This window comes from Emydura macquarii, unplaced genomic scaffold (assembly GCF_026122565.2).
Source record: "Emydura macquarii macquarii isolate MOO-44397 ecotype Brisbane River unplaced genomic scaffold, CSIRO-AGI_Emac_v2 contig_369, whole genome shotgun sequence".
Taxonomy (NCBI): Eukaryota; Metazoa; Chordata; order Testudines; family Chelidae; genus Emydura; species Emydura macquarii.
Genome location: NW_027130506.1, coordinates 5,718,915 through 5,745,596, shown reverse-complemented (window position 1 = coordinate 5,745,596; position 26,682 = coordinate 5,718,915). Strand labels below are relative to the sequence as shown.

The 26,682-nt window shown below is 41.5% G+C and overlaps 1 protein-coding gene across 1 annotated transcript in view; it reads right to left on the bottom strand.

Annotated features, from left to right (window-relative positions):
* The window catches only part of FER1L6 (fer-1 like family member 6), a 124,038-nt gene that overhangs the window by 73,955 nt on the left and 23,401 nt on the right, over window positions 1-26,682 (bottom strand). The window contains exons 2-6 of the mRNA XM_067530267.1: window positions 11,122-11,204; window positions 6,222-6,351; window positions 4,803-4,857; window positions 4,555-4,686; window positions 4,038-4,100 (exon numbers count right to left, since the gene is read on the bottom strand). Coding sequence (XP_067386368.1) covers window positions 4,038-4,100; window positions 4,555-4,686; window positions 4,803-4,857; window positions 6,222-6,351; window positions 11,122-11,204 — 463 coding nt within the window. The remainder of the gene's footprint in view (window positions 1-4,037; window positions 4,101-4,554; window positions 4,687-4,802; window positions 4,858-6,221; window positions 6,352-11,121; window positions 11,205-26,682) is intronic.

Genomic DNA, 26,682 nt, shown 5'->3' with positions numbered 1-26,682 from the left:
ATTTTGAGCCCCCAGCTTTGGAAGCATACATATCCAGGGCTAGAATATATGTTCTAGATACAGGTACAGGATTTTGGTTTGGGTCTGTCATGGGGGAGATAGCCCCTGAGTCTCCTCCCAAATCACAGTACTTGTAGCCCAAGGATCATGTGTCTGTAGCCTTCAGCAAGGCCTTCTGGGAAACTGAGGCAGCATCCAATCTAATGCCAGACCAGGCAAATCACTAACACAGTGTCCATCTAATTGTGAAGGAATCTGAGTTAAAATAGGTTTTGGGGTGGAAAGAAACCATGAAAACGGAGTGGTTTCACCTTAAAGCCAGACAAAGCAGCAGCTTTGGATGAATTTCAATTGATTTTGTGACTGTAACAGGAGTGTGAACCCACAAAAACCAAACTGGCAGCCCCATTCCACATAAAAAATTTCCAAGTCCTGCGCAACCAAAACCACAGAGTTTCATAAAGATTTAGTCGGGTCTAGGGCAGGGTCCAGTTCTCTCATTGCTCTCCCTTTATTTTCTCTCCCCTCTCTAGAGTCTGAGTGGATATTCAGGGATAGTCCCATGTGGAAACTACACTCTGTGGACACATAGGGGACTTCTTGTGTGATGTGTGATGCACACCCGTGAGATGCTGCGTGTTCTCGTTCCACTGAAGTCCCACAGGGCTCCACCCCATGCAGGATGGGGCTCTTAAATTGACAATGAAAATAAGTAACTAACAGCTACCGTGTGCAGCACTCTGTATATTTCCTTTAATTCTTATTTCTCAACCAGTTCCCCACCCAGATGTAGTAAAGCAGGTAAATTTGAACTATCAAATCAAACTCTTTTTGTTTTCTCCGGGGGAGCAGGAGAGAAAGCATGATAACCATCTGAACAGCTAAAAACCCATGGTGGTTTTTTTCCAGTCAATAAACTCAAAAAATAACTGAAGGGATTTTCTTCAAACTTCCCAGCTGAGAACAAGCAGGAGAAATGTCAGCCTAGAATGAAACAATACTAGGGATAGGGGTTTAGAATGAAAGTACAGCCTCAATTATGCGTACAGCATTGCTAGGATGTTGCCATAATGTGATTGAAGATGTCAATGAGGAGGAAATCTATTCATTTTTAAGGGCTTGAGACACAGAAAAGGCCCATTTTCTCCCAAGAACAGGAATCAAATTGCAGTTAGATTAACTGCTGGCCTGACACATGGTAGGAACATTTTCTCCTCCTGAGGTTTCCAAACACAGGTGTGTTCATTTCCATGATAAAATGGCCTCAGTGTGTGAGAGATTAGTAGCCCTGAAGGCTGTTAAACTTTGCTTCTCCTCAGACTAGCTTCAAACCAGGCATATGTAGGAAGTTTTCCATCCCCTGTGGTGCTGTTTCTTGCCAGGACACATTCAGTTTTATTCCTTTGACATGCTGTTTTTTTCTAAACCCATGTTCCACAGTAACGGAAATGAATTCCAGATTATAATAGCATATATTAGCATTGCATTGGATTAGCATTTCCTTTATAAATGCCACATTTTGTTTGTGACCTAGTAATTAACACCATGGGGCCAAATCCTCTCCTGGTGTAAGTCAAGTATCTCCACTGAATTCAGTGCAGCAAGGCCAATTTACACCAGCTGAGACTCTGGCCCATTTTCTCTGTAGAAACTTGGCATTCAGGCCTTCAGCCCAGATGCTGACAAATGGCTACGTTGTTGAAGAAAAACTTAATCAGAAAGATTAAACACGGAAGTAAAATAATAGACATTTAACAGGTAGGTGAATGCTTGTTGTAATTATAGTCTAATTCAAAGAAAGGGATGCAGTATGGGGAAAAAATGAAAAGCAAGTTATTCATTTAATATGGTCTAATTAGTTTTGTATCTTTAAAATATATAAAAACAAATAGAATTAAAACTGAAGAACTATTTCTGTTGGGAAAATATCTACTCTTCACGTGCAGCTAGTATTTTACAAAGAACTAATTACATGCTCTATGGGTTTCATCCTGGAAACATCAGATGGACAGAGCCAGGCATCAAGGTGCATGGAATTGGGATTGAAATACACATCTGTGCAAAAGGCCAACAAAGGGGCCTATGCACTAGTTGAACCCCAATGAAGCTTTATGGAGCTTAACTGAACCATAGATGTTACGTTGGTAATCTGCACAGGTGAATTTGACCCTTATATAACTAAGCTGCATAGGAAAACACCACAAAATTAGTTTGGAATTTGGAATACAAACTGGAAATTTGCTGTCACAGCTGATTGGCGGGGCATCTAACTGGCCATTCGTACATGAAAATACCCACTTTGTGCCCCCAACCAAGATAACTGCATTTGAAGCTCTGCACTTCTGATGGTATGAAAATTGAGACTGGATCCTGGCTCTTCAAATACATAGTGAACCTCTCCATGAATCTTACAACAACAGTTTTTGTATGTATGGAGCCACATGACTCTTAGGTGCCCATCTGGTTCTGCCACTCAAGTGCCAGTGCTGTTCTGATCTAGGTTTGGTGTATTTGTTATAAATGGGCAAAGTGCTTCATAAAAAAATAGGTATTTTCCCCAGTACCTTGAACCATTGCTCATTTCTCTGACCAAACTCAAATTGAACCATTTTTAATGGTTTTGAAATTTTTGGATGTGAGACTGGGACTGGAACAGAAATGCTGAAATACTTCATGAGAAGTCAGGCTTGTGGGATTTCTAGCTACGAGCGCAAGTGGCATTGTCCCAGATCTCTTCAGAAGTTCTTGCTCAAGTTCTAGTCCAGTTTTAGGTTTGAAAAAGGCTTGGACTACACATATAGGACTAGATGCTTCACAAGTGTAAATCAATGTAGCTCCGCAGAACTCTGAAAATTTGGCCCTAAACTATAGATAACCAGCACCCATTTAGATACTCTCATCATCTTGAGCTTCAATGGGAAACAGATGTGCACTTCCTCAGTATTGTTTCATTTGCTTGTGTGAAACACTGAACTACTGATTTCTCTACGGGGAGTGTGCAAATTAGATTTATACCAGTTTTACATTTTAAGCTTCTCAGTGCAATAAGACACATACACATTCCCCACAGCATACTTTAGATGCTTATTCATTCCCAGAATCAGCTATTCTAGGAATATATTTCTGGCAGAGATTAGCAGTTAATTCAGAACTACATTGCTTTCCCTAAGTGCATAAAACCATCTGTGACAGAATAAATATCTGCATGTTTGTTCATTTCAGTATTCAAAGCAAGGCTGTTTGGGACAGTTGGCTTGTTTGCTGAGGTTTCACCAGAGCAGAGTCAATGCAGTGTTGTGCATGGCAACTGAACTTTCACTTGGAATCCTTTTCTTCCTGATTAACAAGCAACAATTAAAATGCTAGCATTATTTTAGCACTGGTATTGCTCATGCCTAAAGAGGCTGAATGCAGCTTTCAAATTAGAACTTGGGTTGCATCTGAAGAACTGAGATAAACCAAAGAAAGAAGAACTTTAGCTCAGTAACTGAGAAAATCTGATGTAAAGATTGAAAATTAACGGGATGAAGACAACACTGAGGGCTCCATTAATATTAGGTGAAATTCATCCTCTACAGAGGGCCAATGTACCACTCAACTATCCAACCAAGTAACACACTGTTCACTAGTTTATAATTAACGTTCAAAAAGCTGTCCATGAAAATTCACACTGGATCTTGCTGTTGGGTTATTTTAAATCTCTTTAAGTTATTACCAGTTGCCACTTCTCCCTTTCCCCATCCCTCATTTCACCTTAATGCACATAGTTTCAATCTTATGACACCATTGGCATTTAAAACAAAATTGTTTCTCTTTCTATGTTGCTGTTAGGCTTAATGCAGACTTTTTACCCCACATCCCCCCTTATCCCTGTCCACACACACACACACCCAGCTGGGGTGCTGGATCTCGCTGGGGGGCTGGATCTGGGGCCAAGGCACCCTATCGTTAGAAGACCTGTGGCTTAATGTAACACACAGAGCAGAATATTTGATCCTCATTTAATAAAACAGCATTAAACTTCCCAGAATACTTACAGAGATTTTGATAATTTTGTCAAACAAATGCACTTGTGGTCCAATGAAGTCAAACACAAAGTACTGTGGAAAAACAAAATAGCAGATTAGTATTGTTCTTATGCTGTCATTATCAAGAACTATTTGCCCCACAGTTTGAAGTTCTGGTCTAATATAGCATATTTCCACATATGCTTCTGTCTGATTATTTTTAAACCCAAGCTACATTTATTTAAAAGCTCCAAATGTAAAAGGTAGAGGCAGAAAAGATAGGAAGCCCAGAATAAGAAATAACTTGGTTTGCTTTGGGAGTGATTTGGAGTGATTTGAACTTGGAGAGGGCAATGATGGGTGGGGGAAACTAGTCTGGGAAGAGCTCATGAATGTGGCTTTTTTTAGAAAAGTCATGGAGATGGGAGTGGTAGAGGATGAATTAGACATGGCAAGTAGATCCTCGGCAGATCAGATTGGAGGGACCATGAAAAGAGAGAGGTTTAGAGCATTTCAAACAGCATCTTCTCAATTGCAAGGTACATACTTCGTTGTAAAATGGGGCATTTGTGCCTTCTTTGACTGTCGTTTGCTTCTTTTCATCCCCAATTTCTATGATCACCACGGGATCAATATTCTCACCAACTAATTGCCGGGCTTCAATGATTGTTATAGCAATCTGCAGGGCACAAATACAACACATACACAAAAACAATCTGAGATCCAGTCTCATCAGTTATTTTAATTAACATAAGTAGTGTTGTTATAAATGTGTGCACTCATGTGTCTACTCACCTGATAATTCTGGGATTTTATCTCGCCTTCATGAACTTTGGGCACCAGTTTTGCTCTGTTTAAATTATGGAACAGAATATTATGCATCACCCATCAAGAACTTGACATTCTTAGTTACTTGACACAAGCTCAAGAGATGTGTTTAATATAATTTTCCTTGAAACTACTACTTTTTAGTGGCTAGTTTTAGATAGGCTACTTTGTTTGATATCAGCAGCGGTCACTTCAAATATAAGCATTGGGATCTTTCTTGAGGATTATGATACCAAGTATTTCCAGCTCCCAAAAACAGCTTTGTGTGTCTTGAGCTTTTATCTTCATGCTTAGTATGAAAATGCAAGAAGGGAATTAATGCCAGGAACTGACGGTCTCTGTCTGATTCTTATTCAGTTAATAGATTTTAAGGCTGGAAGGGACCATTACAATCATTTAGCCTGACATCCTGTATAACACAGGACATGCTGTGTCTAACTTCATCGGACAGCTGTATCTATTGGGCCCACCAAAGAGTGATGAGCCTGCTACAGGCTTGGCTAACAGACACACATCTTTTAGCTCAGGCAGTGGAGGCTTATGCATTAAGCTCCAGAGGTCCCAGGTTTGATGCCAATGCCCCTGTGTGGGTTGGTATTACAAGTGGGGGCCCGTATAGGCAATTCAACTGGGAAATCTCTGACGCTCATAGGTGTGCTTCCCTGCCCAGGGGGAGTATGTAACCCTCTGCTTGCTTGGAGTGGCACTCTTTCCCCCTTTAGTATTGATTAGGCCCACTAGAAATTGATGAGCCTGCTACAGGCTTGGCTAACAGACACACGTCTTTTAGCTCATGCAGAAGAGGCTCGTGCATCTAGCTCCAGATGTGGAGGCTGGTGTTTTGTAAGAGATACATGTCTCTTAGCCAAGGCTGTAGCAGGCTCATCAATCTCTAGGGGGCCTAGCCACTGCTAGAGGGAGACAGAATGCCACTCCAAGCAAGCAGGAGGTTACACATACATGAAGTGACTCTGCACACACAGAGTATTACATAGATATAGAAATATAGCAGATACAAATACAGGGTCTGATACAATGCTCACTGAAGTAAATGAAAGAATTCCTGCTGACTACAGTGGGAGTTGGATCAGACTCACATTTTTTCCCCAGATGAGCAACCATGACATCTTCCAAAATTCCTGTCCTCTTTCTCTAACTCTGTTTCATTAGTAGCTTAGTCCTGGTCCTCCCTCCATTACTCACACTCTGCGGTGCCCTGCATCTGGTGATAATCACGCTATAGCACTTAGAAGGACGATAGCAGAGAGATCAGTACTTTCAAGCAAGTTGATATTCTAGCCATGGGATGTGTTGCCAACAGCAGTGTTGTCACCAAGAAGGACAGGATGGGAACAACTGGAAATGTTAGTGATACAGCAAAAGTACCTTTTCCTCTGTGGTCCTGCGGACACAAAGCCACTGTAAGATGCAGTGTCATCATACGTCCAGTCACTCTCTCCCCCTTCTTGTCCTGCAGGCACCTCCTGGGGAACACTCTCACCACCATCGTGGTCACCTAATTAACAAAATAATAAAGGAAATGTATCCCCTTCTGTCATAGAATCATAGAAATGTCGGGCTGGGAGGGATCTTGATAGTCTATTATTCTGCACTGAGGTAGTACCAAATATAACTAGGCCATCCTTGACAGTTGTCTAACCTGTTCTAAAAAACTTCCAGAGATGGCGATTCCACACCCCCTTTCGATAATTTAGTCCAGTGCTCAACTACCTTTATAGTTAGACATTTTTTCCTCATATCTAACCTAAATCTCTCTTACTGCAGATTAAGCCAATTACATCTTGTCCTATCTTAACAGACACATAGAACAACTAATCACCATCCCCTTTCTGACAGCCCTTAACCTACTTGAAGACTGTTATCAAGTTCCCTCTCAGTCATCTTTTCTCAAGACTAAACATACACAAGTCTTTTAACCTTCCTTACAGGTCAGGTTTTTAAAATCTTTTATGGTTATTCCTGCTCTTCTCTAGACTCTCTCCAGTTTGTCCACATCATCATCTTTTTAACGTTTGTTGCCCAAAGCTGGACACAGTACTCTGCGGAGGCCGCACCAGTGCTGATTAGAGAGGATCAATTACCTCCCGTGTCTTACATACAACACTACTGTTAATACACCCCAGAATTATATTAGTTTTTTTTCACCATTGCGTCACTTTTTTGGCTCATTTTAAATTTCATGATCCATGATCCACTATAACTTTTCAGCAGTACTACTGCCTAGCCAATTATTCCCCATTTTGTAGTTGTGCATTTGATTTTTCCTTCCTAGGTATAGAACTTTGCACTTGTCTTTACTGAATTTCATATTGTTGATTTCAAACCAATTCTCCAATTTATCAAGGTCATTTTGAATTTTAATCCTGTCCCCCATGTTGCTTGCAACCTTCCCAGCTTGGTGTCATCTGCAAAGTTTATAAACATACTCTCCACTCCATTATCTGAGCCATCAATGAAAATATTGACTAGTATTGGACCCAGGACTGATCCCTGCAGGACCCGACTAGATATGTTCTCCCAGTTTGACAGTGATAACTACTCATCGAGTATGGTTATTCAACCAGCTGTGCACCCACCTCATAGTAATTCATCTAGACCACATTTCCCTAGTTTGTTTATGAGGATGTCAAGTTGGACTCTGTCAAAAGCTTTACTAAAATCAAGATATTTTACATCTACTGCTTCCCCCCTATTCGCTAGGCCAATCAAGAGAAGGAAATTAGATTAGTTTGGAATGATTTGTTCTTGTTGACCATGTTGGCTATTACTTATTACCATGTTGGCTATTACCTATTCTCCTCTAGGTGATTACAAATTGATTGCTTAATAATTTGTTCCAATATCTTTCCAGATGTCAAAGTCAGGTGACTGGTGTATAACTCCCCACATCCTCTTTATTCTCCTTTTTTAAAGACAGGTACTATGTTTACCCATCCTCCATCACCCTTCTCCTTACCCCTCTTCCATGAGTTCTCAAAGATAATCACTAACAGTTCCAAGATTGCTTCAGCTAGTTCCTTAAATACTCAAGGGTGAACTTCATCAGCCCTGCTGACTTCCATACATTTAACTTACCTAAATATTCTTTGACCTGCTCTTTCCCTATTCTGGCTTTTGTTTCTGCACCCTTGTTGTTAATAATAATTGTGTTAAGCATCTGGTCACAATTAACTTTTTTTAGTGAAGACCGAAGCAAAATAAACATTAAACACCTCAGCTGAATGTCATCCATTATAAGCTCTCCTTCTCAGCTGAGGGATGGACCTATATTTTCCTTCATCCTTTTCTTGAAGGTGTCTGACTCCTTCTTCCATTAAAGATAATAATGAACAAAGCTGTGTTTCCAGCCGGGAGTATATCCCACCTGTGCTCTATAACTGCACTGGCTTCCAACTCAAGCTCTAAATCAATGCTGGCTTGCTTAAGGACTACATCTCTGCTGTATCCTCCAGAGCAGCATTTCCCAACCAGTATGTCATGGCACACGGGTGTGCCATCAGACCCAAACCGGTGTGCCACAGAATTTTTTGAAAAAGTACATGTGAGAACAAGGGGTGGGTGGAAGCCGCCTTCCGATTGGACATCTGCCTCACTGCTGCACCTCCTCCAGGGGCGGAGCAACCAATCAGAGTTCAATCTCCCTCTCTTCCCTCCTCCCCTCCTGTGTGAACAACGGGTTGGCTCCTCTGCCCCTCCACTCCCCTCCTGCAGCCACCAGCTGGGGGTGGGGAGTACAGGTCCCTGGGGCTTGAGGTATGCCACAGCAGAGAAAAGGTCGGGAACCAACTGCTCCAGAGCACTCAGGCTAACAACTGCCAGATGTAAATGGGAAGAGGTGGGCAGTGAGTCATTTACAGTGAAGAGCCGTCAGCTCCGAAACTTACTCCCTGCCTGTGCGCCCTGAGCCTGACAGAATCCAAATTGCGATTCTTTGCGGCACATAGCAAAGCTTTTCTGTTTGTGCAGGCTGCCCCAAGGGGGTGGGAGTTAAGTAGGGGTGAGTGAGTTGTGGGGTTAGTCTTAATTTGGGGTGGTTTTGAAGGATCTTTATGCACACATGAAAAAGGTTGCAGTTCAGCAACAGTTACAGAAGGCATCCAAAGCATTAAGGCCAACATTTTCAAAAATGGCCTCTGACATTGGGTGCCCAACTGGAAACACTTTAAGGGTGTCCCAAGTTGGGCTCCCAAAAACTGATGCACCCAAAATGAGAGGCCACTTTTGAAAGTGTTTACATTAACCTCTCTGAGCCTCATACCCCATCTAAAAAATGGGGGAGGGGGAAATGACACTTCTCTCCCACACTGGGAAGTTGTGAAGATACACATCAATGACAGAGAGAGGCACTCAGGTACTCAGAGCCACCGAATGGCCTACAAATACATGAGTAGGAAATCTTGAACATGAAGGCATCTTCATAAACATTGGCATGGTTCTGACTGAAGCCAAGAACTTCAGCCTCAGAGGCCATAAGCTGGCATTGCTCCATTAGGACCAGCTATGCTGATTTACATCAGCTGAGTCTCTAGTCCCAAGTGTCTCTCTGTACACTTTCCTTTTGTTCTGTGTCTGCATTGCTCCAGGCTCATGCTCATGGCCCATATCCTATTTACTCTAGTGTGTGGTGTTTGAGTAGCGCACTTTATTGCTTGACTTTGTTTACTTTGTAGGCGGAAACACTAAGAATTCTTTTCCAATTGGGAACGGCCATGTAAAAGAATTACATTCAGTCAAGAAAAATATCTTTTCAGTTTCAATTTATCAATAAAATATAAAAAAATAATTTTGTAATGGTTTCATGTAATGTACAATTTCAGTACTGTTTGTCATCCTGATATCTGAGCAGATATTTTTTGGTACTTCTACCTAGTTCCTGGAATAACTGAGAACTCCTTTCTATTACCAATCAGCAACAAATATCACCTTTTGTGAATTCACTGATAGAAAATGAAAATGATACAGCCAGTGGAACATAATCCCTTGGTGTACTCTTCTTTTGATAGATCTGGTGAGCCCCAGCAGGAGACAAAATCCTCAGTCAGAACTGAGAAGGAACCTGCTGTCATGTTAAAAGATTTCTCCCACAGTCCAGAGGTTTAGTAATCAAAGGCTCTAATGATGTATATGAAGATGCAACACGGTGAGTCATCTCTAATGACTCAAGTGACTGAATTTGCTGTATTAAACAGTTGCTGAAACATGAGTGTTTGCATGGAAAAATGCGGAGATCTCACTATTGACAGCAATGTAACATACTGTAAAAAAAATCCAGGACCATCTAGGAACTGCACGCAATGCTCCATCGGAACTACATGGCAGTAGTATGGACAGAAGTCAGATCTTCTTGCTCCAAAAGCACAAGCCCTTGCCATGTGAGCTAAAGAAGAATCGCCTTTGGTGTAGCAACTGTTAGCAATATAGTGTCTATGACACACAGTTAAGTACTTCTGTTTCTGTACAATAGAGGGTCCTGGTACACATACATACCAGCCAATTATTTACTGTATTATAATTCATAGACTGCAGTAAGCACATTGTAATCCATGTTTTAAAAGACCCCGCAGAACTCAAGGCATAACCTCACATCCAGGATTTATGAGACTCAACTAACCCCTTCTGTACAAGATAGTTGTTGTGGTGGAAGTGAAAGGGAGAGTTATAGGAATAAGAGAGAAAAGCAGTGGGGGAAGACACCTAGGATCATTTCATGTGAGTTTGGAAAAGAGAAGTGCATTAGGAAAAGGAGAAATAGGAATCTGTGTAAATTATGGATGCAAGATCCATGTATTAGATAAAATTTAAAAGCTATTTTAAATGCCTGGACTATAATTCTATCTCAAGCTTCTGACAATCATGTAAACCACTCAGTTTTTGCTCTTGTGATTTATAACCTCTGAATGGAATTCAAAATACCCTGTAACTTAATGAATATGTATCTAGAACAGATTGAACATTCCAATACTCAGTGCTTCCCTAAAGGAAAAATAGTTTTGACCATTTATTTCTATAATATTAGGCTAATTTCAGATGCTGTAATCTGCACTCATATGATCTCTGAGTGGCTTTGACCAAACAGTAATGCTGTAGGAGTAGGCTGTGTTTATATTTAGTTAGGATTGATAAGGAATTTACTGCCCATTTTATCATTTCCTAAGCCAATAGTTGTAAGGCTCAATTCAAATGGTTCTTCAGGTGAAGTTTCGGATGAAAGCTGACCCTTGTTCTCTGTTTTAACCAGGTGTAATATTGATTTACTAGGCCTTACCGACTGCACCTTTGTTTTCAATAGTTAATCCTTTCTCGCCTTTTTTCTTCTTCTTCAGCTTTATGCCAGCAAACAGCCCCTTTCTGAAAAAGAAAGAAAACTCATAACAATAATAGCTTCAAGTTTTGTTCTCCGCAGACATCCAATTTCATTTAAGCATCTGTTGAAAGGGAATGTTAATATCCAAGTAAGATTGTGTATTTTCCATTTCCCTGCTACAAAAGGAATAAAAGTAAACAAGGAAACTTTTTCAATAGTGTTTTTGTACTTTACTCAGCTTTATTCTATTTTAAAATTTAGGAACATACAGAACAATATATTTTTGTATTTATTTTTATAGACGTACTGGTAACTTTATTTCAAACAAAAGCAACCGATCAGAGGTAAAGAAAGGAAACCCAAGCTAAGCTTCTATTTGTTTTGACTTCCCACACAACATAATTACTGAGCATGTGATGAGACCAACCAAAGATGTATTTGCTGGTTTAAAAGCTTCTTGGCAGATTAGTTTATAGGTTCCAAGTCAAAAGTAGCTTTGCAGTGAATTAAAATAAACATACAATGTTTGTTTAGGCATAGTTTAACTACGTTTCCTGCTGTGCTGCTGCCACATCTATTGCTACAAATGACTTTTGGTGAAATTATGAAATATAAAATAAAAAAAGGCATTCAGGATGGAGGGGACCCGGGACTCAATTCTGCTTCTATTGAAGCCAATGGCAAAACTCCCATTGACCTCAGCAAGAGCAGGTTCAGGCCTCAAGGTGGTAACAGTTAAAGCAAATATGCTAAAGCCCATTCTCACAGATCCAGACTAGGCTTTCAGAGTTTTGTTCCATTTCCCCTTTTTCTTTTGTGTTTCCTTTTTCATGGCACTGCAGCCATTTAAAATGCTTTTTGAGCTGTTTTTAAAGATGGGAAAGAAAGCAAAAATCTCTGTCATAGAAAACTCTTCCTGCTGAAAGGATATTACAGTATTCCCTCCTCTAGCAAGGGTCAACAAGGGTGAGGGTGAAGTCAACCATCCACCTCCGTGTCCCATTTATTATTAATTACCTGTACTACAGTAACACCTGGGAGGTCCAGCCATGCACCATTGTGCTAGGTGCTGTACAAACACAGAACAAAGACAGTCCCTGCTTGTGACAGGGTGTACCAACTCCACGCTGGTGAAGTGATGGTTAAAGAACTGCTCTTGGCCCAAGAGGCCACATCCCTTCATCTCTGCTGGGCATGCTACCAGTGGAGGGAGCAATTAAAAGGGAGTGACTCAGCTCAGTCTGGGCTGATTGAAGAGGACAGTGGTTGGGTCCTCCTGCTGGGAAGCCTCCAGGACTCAATGCTGGCAGGATTGAGCCTCATAACTCAGCAGCTGGAAGTCCATTGACTGAGGGAGCTGAGGGTGACGACTCACTGTAGCCAGTTGAAGAGATGGATCAGAGGGGAAGACAGGAGGGACCCCCAGTCCAACCCAGGATGATGTCAGAGGGACTGGAACAAGGGTAGGAAGTAACCCAGGGAGCATGTGTAACTCCTGCCTGCTTGGTGTGGCACGCTGCACCCCTCTAGTGGTGGCTACACCTGCTAAAGATTGATGAGCCTGCTATGGCCTTGGCTTTAGCTCATGCTGTAGCGGCTCATGAATTAAGCTCTAGAGATTTCAGGTTTGATGACAACAGAGATCTGCAGGTATTACACATGCTGAGGGATATCAGGCCCCAAGCCCTGTCCTTGGGTTGGAATCAGGTGGAATAGGGTGGCTATGGGTTCCCACATCTCACCAGTGGGTGACACTATCCTGAACTATTGCCGCTAGGCAAAATGGTTTTTTAGCTCTCGCCAGGGACAACATTACCTGACTTGTAACTGCCAGGGAAATCGACCCTTGGGTTCTCACCAGTCGGCGTTATGCCCCACAGTATCACCATTCTGGGGCACACAGACACCCTCCCAATATTCATAGACTTTAAGGTCAGAAGGGACCATTATGATAATTTAGGCTGATCTCCTGCACAACACAGGCCACAGAACCTCACCCACCTACTCCTGCCCCAAAGAGCTTACAAACTAAGTAGTCATGGTGTCGTCCAGTCTAGTGTTTCAGTTTGCTAGTACTTATCTCTATGATAAACCATGAAAAATAGATCCAAATACTACAAATTTTGGAGATGTTTTCATCCTGAGCTGCACTGAGAATCTCGAACCATTTTTCTTCTGTGATAGGACACTGATTTTTGACTCATTTAGTCCTCTTCTAATCAAAGCCATCCATGTAGGGGAGCGGTGTGTGCCACGTGAGGTAGAATTTCAGAAAAGTGTACATGTGACTTCACGTGCAAAAACTATAGAGAAAATAAGAGCCTTAAATGGATCCTCCACTGAAAGCTCAGGGATAGATAGAGGCTAAAAGTGTGATTGTGGAGGCACACATGTTCACTGAAGTTTCACCAACCCAGAAGAAGAGGTGAGCACTAAGCAGCCAGATTGAGTACACAGCCGGTTAGAAGATAGTGGAGTGTCTCGATGGAGACTCAGTGATCAGATAGGGTTTCAGAGCCAAAATGTTCATCTGTGCAACCAGTTCAAAGGAAAGTTATCTCCCAATACAGTGGCGATGCCAAGAAAACACATCAGCCACCTGGGGAACTGATCTACCTATTTTTGCTAGGAAACATGTGTCAGACCAGATGATCATAGTGGTCAACATGTGTCAGACCAGATGATCATAGTGGTCAACATGTGTCAGACCAGATGATCATAGTGGTCCCTCCTGGCCTTAGAATCTATAAATATGCCAAACACACACTGTCATCTTTTACATAAAATCCAATTAATTTCTTTAAAACATACTGCCGAGTGGAATTACTGGAAATTATATTTAGCTCAGCATATGAGAGTGATCTCTGTTTCAAGAAACTAAATTAGGGCTGGGGAGGTAAATCCCTGATGAATTTAGCAAGTGGCTCCTGCAACCATTTGCGTCCTTAGCCTGTGCTAAATATTGTGTCTCAGGCATGTGTGCACTGTAGAGAGAGGGGCGATGAGATGAGGAATCTGTTCAGTGGTTTTCCCATTGAAACAAAAATTCTTTTCTCCAAAACCATAACCCAGGTGGGAGGTAGAAACAGCTGGCAAACCAGAGTGATCTCAAGCTGCACTTTGCTGGAAATCTTTATACTTTGTTCCTGAAAAGGATATACCAAGTGTACTCAGAATATAGCACAGCATTCAACCTAACCCATCAGGGGTGCACAGGTCACTCGGGGTGGTGAAAAAAACCACATCCCTGAATGACACAGTTTCACCAGTATAAGTGGCAGAGTGCACAGGTGGTTTTATTATATCAACAGAAGAGCTCTCTCCTGTTGGCATAGAGCGGCTACACAAGTGATCTTACAGCGGAACAGCTGCAATGGTACAGCTATGCAGCTATAAGCTCGCTAGTGTAGACATGGCTTAAGTATGCAAACTGCTGTAGGAACAAAAATATTTTTTTCCAAAAAGAACACAGTCTGAATCAACTAAGGAAAAGATACAGACATCTAAGAGATAAGTGGAAGGGATAGCGATAGTTGCTTAAACAACCAAAATTAATTTCCTGGAGCCTGCATGTGCATCTAATTATAAAGGCAATGCTACTGAAAACTGGAAAGGCTGCTGGGTAAGGCTGAATGTATTTATCGGAGCTAGCGAATTCCGTCCAAATACTGACACAACAGGAATCTCAGCAGTGCTGCATCATATAAGAGAAATGCATTACAGTTTATTATTCCTTCCACATGAACCTAGTGAAAGCTAATTAATAAAATTTGAACAGTATCAGCAAAAATGTAGTGCCAGGAAAAATCTGGCAATGGGAAAAGCAGAAATCAGAATATGAACGAAGCACATAGCCACTATAAAACTCAGTTAAGAAACAAAGCAACTCTTTGCAATTTTTTTAACAGTTCTCAGAAAGATTAATGATAGAATTGAAGGAGACATATCCAGTAAAACAGAAAGACCAATGATAAAGATCTGTGGTGAACTCCTGCCTCCATTGAAGTCATTGGCAAAATTTGGCCTCACTATGGCCTGGATTTCACCCCTTGATTTTAAATCTAATACAGGCAGCTGAGATACAGAACTGAGGAAGCAAGCAATGTACACCTGAGAGCATCTGATCAAACTGAAACTGCAACTACACTGCAGTTTTTCATTTTCTTTTGTTTTCATCTAAATTTTTCATACAGGAAAATCATCATTTCCCAACCTGCTCCAAATATAAAATCAAAATATTGTTTCTCAGACATTCATTAACTCAGAGGGTGTTAAAGTTGCTCTATATAGCTTCCTAATATGGAGAAAGAATGGCACAAAGCAGATTGAAAGTGTTAGCAAGTCTGGAGAAAAAGGATTCAAATTAGGTTTAGGGAAATCACCTATGTCAAGCATATACTATATGAACATAGTTAATCCTCAGCCCAAATATCCAGTGCTTTTTTTTTTTTTTTTTTTTAATAGAACACAGCAAGAAAAAAGGAATACTTCAAAGACTGGTAGAGATGATGATATATCTCAGCAAAGTCATTCCAAAACTGTATCAGTTACTCCTCAGTAGATTATAATATACTAATTTGATACCAGCTATTTTAATGATTCAGGAGTTAGTTATTTGGGAAAACACAACTGGACTTAGATATGCCAGCTGCAGATGCCTAGAGTAGTTAAAAGTTTCTGCAATTCAGTTTATGCTCATGACCTTTAACCTTTTTACAGGTTCTCTCAGATCCCAAGGAAGGTAGATGTGGCAAACGCAGAATGAGGGAGGGGAGGGAAAAATCAGATTTATAAACAGTATGTAAGAAAAAATGTTAGTGACTTGTTCCATGTGGCCACTCAGAAGTTTGTCTCCTCTTACACAAAGTTTCATAACATTTTGTTTTGTCCCATAAGTTATTCACTCCCATCTGCTGCCATCAGCACAGGGCATGTGGGTGTGTTTACCACCTCTTAGGAAGTATTTTTTAAGGAATCTAAAAAAAGGCAACAATCTGTTCAGATCAGAACAGCTTAAAATTCTAGATGTCCTTATATGATGGTCACCAATATCCTTGCAAAATCCTCAATTTCCCAAAAGTCTCTCATATTCTGGTGAAAAAAACCCAGCACAAAAAATATCACCATTTCTGTTCTTTTAAATAGCCATAGAGGGAGTTTACTCTGGGGACAGGTAACCAACATGGATAAGAGGGCAAAGAAAGAAAAGTGATTGCAAAATGAGATTATCTGACACTTCAGGGACTTGTCAATCACTAAGGCCCGGTCTACACTTACCTGGTGATTTGGCGGCAGTTGACAGGAGTTATGCAAGCTATGCAGAGTAGTTTGCGTAACTCCAGTTGACTGCTGTGCTTCCCTTCCGCTTGAAAGGGTGGTTTTAGTGCATCGCCTTCTGGCATCTTCAGAATCGATTGAGCAGGTCTTCACTGACCGCTGAGTCGATCCAGATAGGTCGATCTGACGGTGGTGACTTTGCCGCCATCAGTGTAGCTGTACCCTAAATGTAAACTAAGGGTATGTCTTTACTGATGGCAGCAAAGTCGCCACTGTCAGATCAACCTATCTGGATCGATTGAGCAGTCAGTGTAGACCCGCTCAATCAATCCAGAAGTCAACGCTGGAAAGTCACCCCCTCAAGTGGCGTAGCGCTGCATCGATGGGAACACGGTTCCTGTCGGCGCAGTGCAGTGAAGACAGCACGCAAAAAGGAAGCACAGCAGTCAACGGGAGTTACACAAGCTACTCTGTGTAGCTTGCGTAACTCCCGTCGACTGCCGCCAAATCGACCAGGGCTAAGAGACATATTTTCCTTCTACAGATGATCTGTTCAGCTTGTAACCAGTCAGGGCTCTGAAATGACACTCTGGAGATAAAGGAGTCACTGGAGACACCATCATTTTTACATATTAATACACTTCATCAAACCTTTCTAGATGGTGGTGACCACAGACACTCATTTTCAGATAGTTAATGTGCACCTTTCCAGAGCTCAGCCAGGGATGGCACATCTCCTTAAGCGCTGGAGCACAGACTAAGTACACAGAGCTGCTAGCACATTTCCAAACAGGTCCACTCACACACGGTACACATACACTCGTGCCTATTGTTAGGATGGCATTGCAAACTGTCAGACCTTTTTGACCAGAGCACAAGAGCTATACCAATATCATCTTCCGTCCAGGAAACAACTGTCTCACAGTGGCGATTGAAGCATTCCTTGTTATAATTTAATCACACCTGTTGACACAGTACACGCCAAGAAAAAATACCTAAGCGATGATGAAAAGCAAAGCAACAAGTCCACAGGATCTTTTGGCTGCAAATCAGGCCCGCTGTACTGGATAGCACTACAAGAAATTGGGAAACCACAAGGAACCTGGAGGGATCATCTTCTGGGATGAAAAGCTAATTAGATTTTTCTCCAGGTCCTTCCAGTCCTTGATCTGTTGAGCTTATCAGCAAGCACTGTGTGCCCCCTAGGATGGTGATTTTATCATATTATTTATTATATGTATTGTGGTAGGACACAAAGTACTCAGGGTTTTGACCCCTTTGTGATAAGTGCTGTACAAATACAGAGGAAAACATGGTTCTTTTAGGACAATTTAAGACAAGACAAAACAAGTGGGAGTAACAAAACAATAGTAGGAGTGGGGAAAGGAAGGAAAATGGCAATGGTAATAATATACAGAAGAACCGCAGAATTACGAACACCTCGGGAACGGAGGTTGTTCTTAAACCTGAAATGTTCATAACTCTGAAAAAACATTATGGTTGTTCTTTCAAAAGTTTACAGCTGAACATTGGCTTAACGCAGCTTTAAAAATGTACTATGCCTATTACATAGACTAGTTATGTGCATAATTTGAGGGTTCACAATCACGTGATGTGTTTTGTTTAAATCAAGTAAATACCAGCAATCCTCACCAATCTAGAAACACCTGCCCGTTACAAGGTAGACTGAGACCATCAACTCATTTCACATGGGATACTTACTTGGACTGTAAGCTCTGTAGGGCAGGGACCATTTTTTGTTCTTTGTACAGTGCCTAGCATAATGGGGTCCCAGTCCATAACTGGAACTCTTAGGCACTATCTGAATACAAATAATAAATACAATAATAATGGGACACCCAGTATTCCACCACATGAGGTATCAACCTCTGATCATTACCATCCTGGGTTGGATTTGAGGCAGTGAACTAGAAAAGGGAGGTTCCAGATGCTATTACAAAGCCCTGAGTCAGCCAATCCTCCAGATTAAAAGGTTTTGCTGCTCCCTTTCTTTGAAATGTACACACACACTGGATACTGCTTCCCCATTAGCTTTTTCCATGCTAGCTTCACATTATCTTGCCAACTTTCTAAAAACTTGTTTATTTTTTATTTAAGCCTTACCTTTCACAGATGCTTTCTGATTACATCTGGCATTGTATGATATTCTCTCAGAAACCTGATAGTTACAATTTGCATTTCAATTTAGAAGACAGCTGGAAAAATTTGCTTCATTCTTGTTAAGATGGGGCGGAAAGAGTAAGCCTTTCTAGAAATTGAATTTACTTGGAGTTTTTCCTGTCACCTACTTGTTAAACTTCATTTCCCCTTCTCATCAAATCTCATTATGAGTTTATGCTTTAGACAAATTAATATGCAAGGACTGTAGCTTCTTGCTGAACGAAAGGCCACATGTAGACTTCACTCCAAACACACATACAGTAGCATTTTGCTATTGCAGCTCACATTAATAGACCTGCAATTCACAAGTACAGCAGGGATGTAAAAGCCATTTGATCCATCTGCAGCAAATGAAGAATGGAATCCTCTACCATGGTTTCAGAAAACAGAGGTCTGCAGCGCGGAAGCTGAAGAAGAAAGGTCCAATTCATCGATGACCTAAGACTTGGGTGTGTTGGCTCTCCTGGAACAAAATTCTGCAAACCCAGTGGTTCTGGCCACTGAGGAAATCCCCAGGCACAGAGAAGTCCCTCACTGACATATGGTCAACACAGAGACTCTGCCATCTCCCAGTTTAGGAAGTATATAGGGGTCTTGGCTAGAGTACTGCTGTGCTCCAGCTGCTCTTGGCTGCTGGAACAGCTCTTTGAGGCCCACAGGCAGCTGGGCACAAATTAGGGCAGCCCTGCGACTTCTCTTACCAGTGCTTGGGGCTGACCTGGCTGGTCCCAGAATAGAGGAGCTGCAAAGGTGTCATAAAGCCATCTTCCCCCATACACTCAGACCCTGCTCCAGACAGATCTTTATCACACTTGAGAATGGAGCCCACTGTATTAAACATGGCTTGTTGTGATAAAGTGAGATGACCAGTGAATGGGATACAGTCAGCATGCACTGAACAGGCAATGGGGCACATGTGGGTCCAGTCCAGTGTTAATTGAGATAATCTTGCCACGATGGCCACACAGTCATTTTGATGTATTTATATATGTGTGTGTATATATATATATCACTGACATATTTCAGATGCTTTGATTTAGGTTTATTTTCCTGACATCTCCTGAAATTTGACTCTGAAAGGATGTACCCAGTAACGTCTCAGAGGCTTCATGAGTGCATGGTACTGGGTGTTCCACTATTACTGCCACTTGATTTGACCCTTTGGAGAGTGAACAACAAAAGGAATTCAAGACGCTGAAGGCTGTCCTCCCTAATAGTGATCCTACAGCAGTCCTGTACATTTCCTATGACTTGATATAAAGAGCTGAATTTTCTTTATGGCTTTGCAAATTCATTCAGGATTTTCACCGAATGTGACACACAAGAGTACCAGATGCACAAGATTGTTTGTTCCCTCCTTAAAGCCCTCTTCTGCAGGTAGCTTTCCACCAGGTGGGCTGCTTGGGTGAAATTCACTCTTGTGCATAGTCAGCACCGGGTATATGAACTACTTAAGTCCCACTTGTGCTCTGTTTTGAGGGATTAAGCAAGACTGTTTGGCTACTCCCCCCGAGGTCCTTTCTTATTAGAAGTAATTGTTGGTGAAGTGGCCCTTAAACATTTTTGAACCATAACAAAAATTTAGTTCAAGAGATGATCAAAAAGTTTGGTGCATCTCATATTTAAACCAGCCCTAACTGCCAGGTCCCAATGGCCTCTACTAGATTTATCTGAAAGAATTTTAAAAGAAAAAAAAATCAATCTTTTTCACACAGATGAATGTGAAATTCAGTAGGTGAGTCTGTTTTTGTGTATGTTTTTTGCCTGTTTTAAATGCTGTCTCTTTCAATAAAAACTTAACTTTCCATGGAATTTTCCAATAAATCAAGCAACATTTTATTAGGGGTGTTACCTGTCAGCTCTGTGTTCTTGGGAAACCAGGATGCAAAACTCCTACTGCCTGACTCACCTGAAACTCCACCCCCACCCCACCCTTCAGCCTCTGCTTGAACCAGAACTGATCAGAGACAGATTTACCAAAAGCAATGAAAAGGCAGTGGGGGACACATGTAAACCCCTCTAGATAAGGGTGACAGGATTAAAGCAACTCTCCAAGCCTTATCTACATCAAAGATGTGAGAAGCAAGCATCTCCATTAGCGCACTAAATGGAAAACAGAGAGCCTCCTTTGCATCAAAGATGGAACCAGGAAACATCTCTATTAGCGTACCGAATGGAGAACCAAGCTCCAAGGCAAGACCCACACTGAACTCTGGAATCAGCAAAGCAGGGAAGCACAGCATGATGGGAGATCTCTGCTCCAGATGTTAATGAACCCACACCTGCACACGCCCAGCTCAGCAGTTACCAGACCAATTCTAGTCATAGATCCTTATTGATCTCCAAAACACAGAATCTGCCTGATTGCATTGTGAGCTCCCTCAAAGGAACACTGCCCATAGTGAGGAATGATCAGTTCCTATTGTCCAGCCTAAACAAAACAATTCTGGTATACTCCCTTGAGTCATTGTTTACCCATAAACAAATCTAGTGTTCTCCCTTAAAACATTGTTTCTTCCCTACAAAAACCCCTACCCAAGTTCAAACCTCTGTTCTGATGCCTGGATCAGAAACTGCATCAGTTCCATTGGGACTTCTCCTTTTCCAGACTGATTGTGTTGGAGGCTCTGGCTGTTTCAAGCACTCCGGACACTAAGCTGAACAGCCTGTCTCCTGGGAACCTTCAACCAGTTCAAGCTGCGCTGAGTGGTAAGACTCCAACACTCTCTCTCTCTCTCTCTTCTCTGGTTAAGCCCACTTTTTCCCCTCAGACCTAATTTGATCTCTCTCTCTTTCTTTCTTTCTTTCTCTCTCTCTCTCTCTTAGTCCAGGTATAACTTTCTAAACCTGACTTTTGTAATTAAACTTGGGCTAGATTTCCCCAATACCCCAGCTGAAATCATGTAGTATTGTAACTGTTTGGTTGTTTTTCTCTTCTTGTATGGCTATTACTATCAGTATCATAAGTTATGTATATCTGCCAATAAAATAACCTTTATAATCAAGCTGGTTGCCAGACTCTCTCCAAACTTCCAGGGAGGTAGCCGTGTTAATCTTTATACAGCAAAAACAATGAGAGCCCTGTAGCACCTTAAAGACTAACAAATTTATGCAGGCATCTGATGAAGTGGGTTGCAGCCCATGAAAGCTTATGCCTGCAGAAATTTGTTAGTCTTTAAGGTGCTACAGAACTCTCGTTTTTTCTCCAAACTTTGTTTACTCTTGCGTGTTCTTGACTTCCCTATTTTGCTCTGCAGCAACACTTCTCTTTCCTAAGCTAAAGACCACGGTAGCGCCCAACAATCCTGTAGGGTTTGCTCATCAAGGGGGTAACTACTAGAACAATTGTAGAGTGAAAGTGGGGACAGCAAGTGCTGAACCTGTGGCATATAAGGGTGGTAGTTTGGAGGTGCTGCTCTGCCCAGCCTGCTGAGTTCAGGGACATATAAGGGGTCATCCTGAGAATGCTGATAAACCCGGTCCACTCAGACACGCCCTGTTAATCTGTAAATGTGTGTGTGTACATGTGGGTGTTTATCTGTATCTGGGGCTGGAGGAACCCAACCCTGGGAAACTTAGGCCCTGCAGGGTAGCTCCATTGGGAGGGGTCTTGCAGAAGGGAGAAGTAAAGCTCCATATGAAAATACAAGTGACACAAGCAGTACATTAATAGAATTACCAAAACCTCCACCCTCCCCCTAGGAAAGTAACCCTAATAAATGAGTGTACCCCAAGGTGACGGGTGAATCTGGTAACAGAGGGATAATCATTACTGCAGTAATTAATTCCTGTCTGCACTGAATAAATGCAAATGAAGGGAACATAATTTTCTAGCAGCTATGCACATATCCTAAAAAATATTTTTTTAAAGGAAGGCTCCTAGCTTCCTTAATCATTTCCCAGTATACAGCGCTTTCAATAGTACAGAAATTAGAAGGGAAAATAAATTATCTCCCTAATTTAAACTGATCATTTCTAAGAGTAAAAGTTAGTTATTATGGTAAGAAGGAATTTTAATACAAAAAAGTAATCAGCCAAAAATTATAATGCCAACATTATTGGCTAATTCAGAAACAATTTTCAACAAACTTGTATTCCAGTCATACTGCTAGAGAAAGTCCCAAGGAAGACATTCATTGTATCAAATGTCATTGATGAAGAGGGATAAATAAAGTAGGATTTGTCCATTCTATTCAGCCAAATGGAACCCAAGATGCATCTTAATAGAGGGTTTAACGAAGAATTAATTTCATGTCACTTTTTCACAGAATCATAGAGGTTAGAGAGAGACATTACCTGTTAGACCGCCTCTCCTGCCAATTCCTCATACATATTCTCAATGCTTTGTCCTGCTATGATTCAATAATGGGATTTCCATTATTCCTGCACCACTTTCCTTTAGAATCCATTGCACAGTCTAACAGATCTAGCCATCTTCCTTTGTTCATTTTCATGTCTCCCAAATTCTACACCATTTTGGCATTTTAAAAGTTCAAAGGCTTTGTCATATTAAAGATTTAACTTCCTCTCCACACAATGCACCAAACCCATATGATATCTCAATGCAGACTCAACAAGATACATGTCAAAGGGAGAACCATTAAAGATCATTTTGGCCAGATAGTAAAGCCACTTCTGAATAGAGGTTTTCCAATCCCCAAAGTTTTCCCGTGCCTCTTGTAGCTGGATTAATGCCTTAGATACATGACCCTATAAAACAGTCTAGTGTTTAAAATTAACAGCTGCACATGTGCATCCATCAATATTGGAACTAAATTCCCATATATTGCATTTGAACCTTTAATACCTAATCAATCAATATAATATCATCAGCGATGTCTTATAGGTCAGTCTCCGATCATTTGATTTCATCAGTGCTATTTGTCTAACTGTTTACATATTTTTAATAACTAACATCAGATCTGACAATTGAAATATCGTGTTTATTCAACGCAACCTTGCTAATTGGATCGTTATTTACTTCCTTTGACAGACATAAAAACACACTCTGGTTAATCTACCTGCTGTGAAAAGGTGTCAAATTATATCACAAATGATTTAAAATCTAACAATATGACAAAACTGAAAAGACCTGAATAATCTGTACTATATGACTGTGGGAAGAATTCCAGAGTATCCAGGCTTGACTAGGAGTTAGGGCCCCAGGCTACTGAATAACATTAACACCTTCCCAAATGCAGAGGCATATGGCCAGTAGATCTGTGTAATCCCCAGCCACTGACCCCTTCACATTGGCCCGCCATGCAGTGGAACCGCACCAAACTTACTGTGACTATGGGCCTCTGAGGCTGCAGACAAAGAGACACGATTTACCCCGGTCTCTCTAAAATTCTTCCTGTCCTGCAGGAAGGCAGTAACTTTTACAGGAACTCAATATTTGTAATATATCATGTTACATATTATATTATAAAACAGGCCAAATCCACAACTGGGATAAAGCAGTGTTACTCCATGGAATGCAGCTGTATCAGTTTACACCAGCTGAAAATCTGGTACATTATATACAGACAAGTATACACAAATTCAGAGAGAGACAGATTATACACACGGGATCTGTATCTCCAATTCCTTGCACCCTATGTAGTCATTTACATCTGATGTGGGTGTAAGCCATCACCATCCTGTTCTTAAAAAATTTTACACTGACTTTGCATAGGTGGAAATGACTGGATAAAGTGAAAAAAGTAGGGAACATGGACATATAAAACAGGAATGGTAATTATTACTACTTAAGCCAACTAAACAACATTAAGGGACTTACTAGTTTTCCTTTCCTTCAAGAAAATTTCATCAGATTTAACTAGTTGAATAAAAATCAAGCCTTGGAAGAAATCATTGAGGCATCTAGACATACCTGTGGGACTGTGGAGTAGTGTTTGAAGGCTCCATCCTGTTAGAGAATGTTTTTCTTCCAGTGATTGCCTTTTACATTGTGAACATACTCCCCACCTCAGATCTGTATTTAAGATTCATCTACTTGCATGTATAAAATGCAGTGACAGGTTAGTCAGGTTGGTAAACACTGCACCAGGACAAAAAGCTCTGTGACAGTGTAAACATTAACTCTCCTTTGGCCTATTGAAATCTTTGGTTCCCCAAATAAGAAAAAAAGAGAGAAACAGAGCCATGTAACATTTTTTAAATAACATTTCTGAGCCAAAGGGATAGTAAAAATTGCCCAGGCTACAACAGTCAAGATTTACAAAAGTGAGTACTGGTTTTGGATGCCCACTTCGAGACTCCTTAAAGGGGTCTGATTTTCCGAAAGTACTTAGCACCCACCCTCTGAAAATTAGGCCGCTTTAAGGTGTCTTAAACTGACTTCACTTAAACCTTTGTAATCCACACAGAACATATGGCCTTCACTGCCATCTTCCTTTTTTGATGATCTCTTGCTCACGTCGTTTTGATAGTTTTCAGTTCTGCTTCAACTATGCATTTCCATGTTGTCTTTGACCTAGCTCTTCGCCTCTTTCCCTGGGGATTCCAATCCAATGCCTGTCTTGTTATGCTGGTCGGGTCTTTCCCCCAAGAGTATCCTAGACATCTCCATTTTCATTTTGTAATTTCCTGTCCTATTTGTCTCTGTTTTGTCCTGCTCCAAAGTTCTCTATTTGTGACTCAGGGCATGTCTACACTACAATCTTAAGTCAACCTATGTTAGGTTGATTTACAGCCACCGCAGTAATTACTATGCTGGCTGCAGGGCCCTCACATGGGGGGTGGAGGGGAAAGGGTATCCTTTACCAGGGCCCAGAGACCCTGGAGGGCCCGGCCCAGGCTGCAACCCCCATTACTATGAGGAAAAAAATGTTCATGGCTCATGAGATTGTATGTATGGGATGAGGGATTGTGGTATGTGTGTGGGAGGGGGCCCGTGTTACAAGTTTGTACTGGGCCTGAAAAAATTATACTTGGGCCCTGTCTGGCTGACGTCCACACTATCCTCCTTCTGTCAGCGGTGTGCATCCTCACCAGGAGCGCTTCCACCAACTGAAGAGGTGAAGTGTGGTGGGGCTGAGAGCCAGGCCTCTCAGCTCCGCACAGCTCCATACAGGGAGCTCAGTTGCCCCCCAGGTTTCTCACATCCCTGCTCCCAGCTGGAAGTGCTGGGACAGCTGCCTGAGACTTCTCGCTTCTGGCGGGGAGTTCCATGCCTGAAGTCCTATCAGCTGCTGTGCTTCTGGTGGGGAGCAGGGAGTTGGAACCACAGGGAGCAGCAGTGTTACCTGGGGGCAGCCCTTGCGGCAGCCCAGGCTGGGAGCCTGGGTGAAAAGCTCAGCTTGGAGCAGAGACCGGCAGCAGCCCAGCTGGCAAGACAGCCAACAACCAATGTAAGGAACACAATGTCTACACGGACACTGCGTCGCTCTAACTACTCCCACGTAAGCCCTACATCTCTCGTGGAGGTGGAGTTGTTATATTGACATAATTAGGTCAACATAAGCTGCCTTATGTCAACCTAACTCTGTAGTGTAGACCAAGCCTGAGAATTTGTCGCAGGCAGACATATATGAAAACTTGGAGTTTAGATAGTAAAATCTTAACAAGTCTCCAATTTCAGTGCCATACAGTAAGATGGACTTTACAACGGTGTTAAATATTCAAAGTTTAGTTTGGTGGACAAGGCTTCTATTTCTCTAAATTGGCTTAAGGGTTACAAAGGCATGTCTGGCTTCTGGTATTCTGGCTTTAATATCTTCATCTGTTCCACTAATTTTGTTTATGATGCTGCCAAGATATGTGAAGTGTCAAACCTCTTCTATGTCAATCCCAGAAAGTGTTATTGGTGTTTCTTGTTATGTGTTGATTCTCATGATTTTCATTTTCTTGATGTTAATTTTCAACCTTACTAATTGTGCAATAGATCTGAAAATCATTTGTTTTGGTTGAATGTCTCTGTGAGCATGAGACAGAAGATTGATGTCAGCAAAGTCCAGGTCTTCTAGCTTTCTGTGTGAGAGTCCACTGTATAACACTTAGTCACTGTGGTCTCTCTCATTACCGATAACAAAATCACAGATGATATAAGATATCTTTCTC